Source organism: Guillardia theta (assembly GCF_000315625.1).
Source record: "Guillardia theta CCMP2712 unplaced genomic scaffold GUITHscaffold_92, whole genome shotgun sequence".
NCBI classification, from domain to species: domain Eukaryota; class Cryptophyceae; order Pyrenomonadales; family Geminigeraceae; genus Guillardia; species Guillardia theta.
Window position 1 is genome coordinate 272410 of NW_005434582.1, and position 5378 is coordinate 277787.

Below are 5378 nucleotides of genomic sequence, written 5' to 3' on the forward strand. Positions count from 1 at the left end.
TATACACGCTCCTCTCAAACGTCTCCTCCCCGACGAGTTGTTTCAGCCTGTTTAGATTTTCAGCCTTGCTCTGCTGCTTCTGCTGCTGTTGCTCCTCCTCCTCCTCCTCCTCCCGCTCACCTCATGTCGATCTCCTCCAGTCTCTTTGAGTCCTCCTCCGTCACCGCGTATCCTTCCCCTGGCACTGTGTCCATCCCCCTACATGAAGATAAGGGAGGGAGGGAGGGAGGGAGGGAGGGAGGGAGAGGGAGGGAGGGAGGGAGAGGAGGAAGTAGGAGGAAAGGTAAGGGAGAAGTGACGGAGGAAGTGGAAGGGTGGGAGAGTGTTGGACGAGGACGAGGAGGGGGAAGATGGAGCAGACGTTTGCGTCGTCGAAGCGTGAGTCGAGGAGGAGCAGCTCCTGGAGTAGGGAAGGATGAGAGTCAACCATGAACTGCATCCTCATACCACCCGCTTGTCTTGCTCCTCCGTCAGCCCCAACCTGCTCCCGTACTTGGCCGTCAACTTCTCCAGCTCTCCACCACCTCGTTCCCTGCTGCTCAGCGCTCTCTTGACGGCAGCAGCTGAGCTCCTCGGCCTCCCCTCCAGCTGAGTATCGCGAGAATCGGCCCGCACGTGCGCCCCCCTCTCGTCCTCCGACTTGGCGAGGATCCTCGCGGCACTTGCAGATGCTTCTCCCTGCCAACCCCGTTGACCGAGAGAGGAGGAGAGGAGGAGGGAGGGGAGGAGTTCACCTCTAGTCGGATCCTCCGACTGGCTCGGAGTTTATCACCGAGAAGTTTGTCGAGACGTCTCATCTGCTCGTCCAATCACCAGCCTCCTTCCTCCTTCCACCCTCACCTTCTCCCGTGCTTTGTTCACTTGCTCCTCCTCTTCGCTCTCTGCTATCGACGATGCAGCATGTTCCCCTGGTGATCGGCAAGGGAGAAGAGGAGGGTGAGCGAGAGCTGCTGGCAGGGGCCAGACGAACCTGAGCTGCCCAGTCCGTCCCCCCTTGCAGTTGCAAACCCTTCTTGGCTCTCGATGACCTTCGCCTCCTCGTCCGCAAGTACCTGCCCGACCTCGTGAGCTCCTCCCCTGGTGCTCCTCCCCTGTCTCCTTCTCCTCCCTCCTCTCCTGCTCCCTCCTCGCTCTTCTCCTCCTCTCTCTCCCACATCTCTCTTCTCGTCTTCTCCTTCCCTCGTCTGTTCCCTCATCCTCCAGTCCTCCCTCCTCTCACCTCTGCATAGTTGTCAGGGAAGGTCACAAGAGGCTCGTCCTCCTCCTCCAGCTTCTTTGAGTGCAAGTAGCTCACGTACTCTTCCAGCTCCCCGTGAATGCTCTCAACCCTCGACCTCCTCACCTCCAGCTCCTCTTGCATGGCCTTGTTCTCCTCATACCTCTCCTCCCCCGCTGTCTCCTCCTCCTCCTCCTCCTCCTCCATCAAGTCTGCGTCTTGTGCCTGTGTCTTTCCCAGCTGTGTTCCCTCGTCTCCCCTGGGCTCCATCGCAGTTGTCTCCTCTCCAGTCTCCTCCACCCCCCGCTGCAAGATGATGTTCTGCACAGAGGCATCGAGCATGAGAGAAGCGCCAGCGATGCGGATGAGAGGGGGAGAGGAGGACACAGAGGATGTAACGACGAGAGGGAGGGAGGGAGCGGCGATACAACTGTGGCGGACGAGAGCCAGGTAGGAGAGGATAGGAGGAGGATCGTATCACCCGAAAGCGTCGACGGACTTCAGAGTCAACAAACTCGATGTCGCCTGAAGAAAATTTCACCTCTTACAATCATATCATCCCCACCTTCACCGTCTTGATCCTCGTCCTCGTCCTCCTCGTCCTCCCTTGCCTTCTCCTCCTCCACACCATCCATTCTCCTGAACCTGCGAAAGGATAGTGATGTGTGGGTTTCCTCAGGAATCTGTGTCAGACCTTTGACTCGGCGACTCCTCCCCCTCTTCGTCCTCCGCGACTTCCTGCTCACCTCCTCCCTCCTCCCTCTCATCGGCCTCTTCCACTGCCTCGATCCTGACGTTTCCTCCCACTGCCTCTTCATGATCCTCCTCGGACTTGTCACCATTCGCTTCCTTCTGCACGATCTCCTCCATATCTGTTCCTGTGAGAAAGAAACCGCCCTCCTCCTCATCATCATCATCCTTGAAGACATCGCGCGCGCCCCTTCCTGCCATGGCGCAGCGATATTCATCTGTCATCAGGTCAAACGTGACTTGGTGTAGATGTGCAGTGAAAGAGGAAGGAAGATCTCGGGGGGGGGAGGGAGGGGGGGGGGGTAAGGGACACGTTGATCGATAAGGAGGTGCATGCAGCTCTTTAAGTTCTTCGGAGAGGCAGCGAGGAAGCAGAAGAGAGGAGGGGGAGGGACAACCTGACATGTCCGCCACGGGTCGGGAGTTGCTACTTTCAGCATGCTCCAACTCTGTCTGGACTCCATCCTCAGCTTCTTTCATGTCTTTCAACACCAACTGCTCTGGATCCTCCATGACAGAGCACCCAGTCTCCATCCTCTCGTTCACGCGAGCATGTCGGAAGTTACCGCCTTGACTCGTTTACAAGTCCGAGTGGGCAGGACTTTCCCGAGAACGAGCAGTGCTCCTCTCTCTCTCTCTCTCTCTCTGCTCTCAATTCATTTCATCTGTGACCCCAGCATCAGTCAGACATGTTGATCGAGCAAAGAACTTGTTGGTAAGATCGATGACAACTCACCTGCACTTCTAAAGCACTTCTGCACATCATTCACCTTCCCAGGCTGTGGCATCGGTCTCATTCTTCATTGTGGATCTCTCTTCAGCACTTGTTCTACCAGCTCCTTTCTCATCTACTTGTCTTCTCTCCAATATCGTCACTGTCACACTCTTCCTCCAGCCTCCTCGACCCCTCCTTTCCTCTCCTTCCACATTCCTCCCGCCATCTTTGAACTTTCGTTTGGTAAGTTGGCACGGTGCTGCCCGTATTTCCAGCACCGTGTGTTCTACAAATTGTACCCCTTTGATCACCCCTTTTACCCCTTCATGACCAGATAAAAGTACCGGTATCATGCACACCCCTACCCACTGTCCCAACACCACGCCAAAAATCTTTGTTTTGGTCAGCAATGCGGTAGAGGACAGGAGCGCCATGCATCGTTCGCTTGCCCCCCTCCTCTTTTTCCAGCTCCAGCTCTTCACCTCGCTCTTCGATCTTGAGCAGAAAGCTGCGGCCATGGGGCTGGTGAGTGAATGCTTGTGCTGGGAGGTGGCCAACTAGTGTTCTTGCTAGGAGAGGAAAGGGTCAGAGTTGGCTGCAGGCCGGCAGTGCGTGACAAGGATGGGGGACGAAGGAATGAGAACAGTGACGAAGAAAGTTTGTCCTCAGGGTAAGCTGTCCAGTGCCTTGAGTGCATACTTCCGGTCGTATGCCAAGGGGGCGGGTGCCGAGGATGTTCATGTCCCTGTGTTCCGAGCTCTGAAGCGCATACAGAACTTGGAGCAAGTGCTCTATCCTGGCTGTCACCGGCATATCACTCCGTCGCTCTTCTTTCCTCGTGTACATTATGTGGACTGTGACGAGAAGGTGGGTGATATATACCGAGATGCAAAGGCGCTTGACTTCATAAACGACAACAAGGAGTATACCCAACAAACAGTAGTGTCATTCAGCCGAGGGGATTTCTTCTCTTCTTCGCCTGTTGTGGAGGAGGAATATTTCGACCTGGTGATCTCACTGAGCGCTGGGAATGTGTCAGAACCGTGCGGGAGATACCTCAAGGAAGGAGGATACCTGCTGGTCAACGAGGCCCACGGTGATGCGTATCGTGCGTACCTGGACCAACGTTTTGAGCTGGCGGCAGTTTATGATGAGGATTCCCAGCAGTTTGACACGAGCAGCGACGTTGTCAAGGAGTGCTTCCATACGCGAGGAGGAGAGGAGCTGACGAAAGCCATGTTTGATGAGATCATGTTGAAACCCAAGTCGAGGCGGCCAAACAAGCTGAGATTTCAAAGAGACGCCATGTTCTACTTGTTTAGGATGAAAGGCGAGGGCAAGGCGATCAAGCCAGACCATGTTCAACCATCTGAGCTTCAAGTGCCGTCAAGGATTCAGAAAAAACGTCGAACGGGAGTCCGAGGCTGTGAATGCAACAGTGTCAGTTAGACGGTTAGTAATGCAACAGTGTCAGTTAGTTAGTCATGATGGCAACAGTGTCAGATAAACTACTGAACTGACACTGTCACCAAACCTCGGATCTTGATCACTGATGTCAATCATGTTGCCACTGACCCACGTGTGACCGCAGTACTAAGGTAGATCTGCTCTTAGTGTTCACTCTCTCTCTCGAGTCGGACTCCGGGAGATCATTCCGGGCTGGCCGCCCGGCAAAGTTCCGAAGTCGCCCTTCAAGCCTTCGGAGTCCGCTCGACTGAGTCGAGTCGGCCCGGCCGGACAAGTTGAACTGGGGCTCCGGGGTGGTTCATATACAGTACCGTGAGTCACTGTCACATGATCGGATGAACCCCTTCCTGGCAAAGGAGAAAAAAAAGACCAATTTTGCTAGAGCTTGCATATGACCTTCAATGGCAGGCTTGTGAACGGCATGCTAGCCGCTTGATCCATTTACTCAAAGTTAAGTTAAAAATCAGTACGAGGACACTCGGGCCCTCAGGACTGGGAGAGTCGACCGTACTGAGGAGGCTTGACCCCAGGCCCTGACACTGTACGGTCGGCGCCGCCGCGGCACTGAGCGGCCAAACGGCGAGAGGCTTGAAGAGAAAAGACAGCCGCCGGAGAACCAAACCCAATCCTGCCAACTGCTGTCCCCCAAACTTAACTCAGTGATGCCTTCCCGGTACTGACCGTACGGCAGTGAGGCAAGGAGTCCGGCCCGGCACGGTTCCGGGCCGCGGAGCCCGGCCGCCGCGCCGCCCCCGCCGCGGCCAGTCACTGAGTCTTGATCATCATGATGATGGGAGATATCAGGTATAAATATGATATAAATGAGCTAAAATAGTACCAGGTGTTTGATATAAATGAGCTAAAATAGTACCAGGTGTTTGATATAAATGAGCTAAAATAGTACGAGGTGTTTGATATAAATGAGCTAAAATAGTATATGATATTTGAAGACGTTGCAATAGTCCGTAGCAACATTTGAAATAAGTATATAAATTCACTGGGTTTAGTACCAGAAATCGAAATCGACTATAATGATTTTTATCATGACTGAAAGTTCCGGCAGAAGTTTTTGACGGCTGAGTAAACATGCGGCTGAGTGTAGCAAGAGAACTCTGGCGAGAGGAGGAGGAGGCGCCGGAGGAGGAGAGAAGAGGAGGAGAGAAGAGGTTGAGAAATAACTGCAGGAGATGAAGAGAGAGGAGTGGAGGGGGGACGTCGGCGCAGTGAGAG

General features: G+C 54.4%; 2 protein-coding genes across 2 annotated transcripts; one reads left to right on the forward strand and one right to left on the reverse strand.

Annotated features, from left to right (window-relative positions):
* Window positions 1–441: 441 nt before the first annotated feature.
* Window positions 442–2500, reverse strand: GUITHDRAFT_116190 (hypothetical protein; the record flags this gene model as incomplete). Its single annotated transcript, XM_005824636.1, has 9 exons — window positions 442–678; window positions 735–797; window positions 841–908; window positions 971–1052; window positions 1220–1537; window positions 1698–1741; window positions 1788–1861; window positions 1911–2184; window positions 2365–2500. The coding sequence occupies 9 exons, from the start codon at window positions 2498–2500 to the stop codon at window positions 442–444; spliced, it is 1296 nt and encodes a 431-aa protein (XP_005824693.1).
* Window positions 2501–3197: 697 nt separating this feature from the next.
* Window positions 3198–4130, forward strand: GUITHDRAFT_116191 (hypothetical protein; the record flags this gene model as incomplete). The annotated part of the gene is made up of 2 exons (XM_005824637.1): window positions 3198–3206; window positions 3255–4130. 2 exons carry the CDS (start codon window positions 3198–3200, stop codon window positions 4128–4130), a joined length of 885 nt encoding a protein of 294 aa, XP_005824694.1.
* Window positions 4131–5378: the final 1248 nt, after the last annotated feature.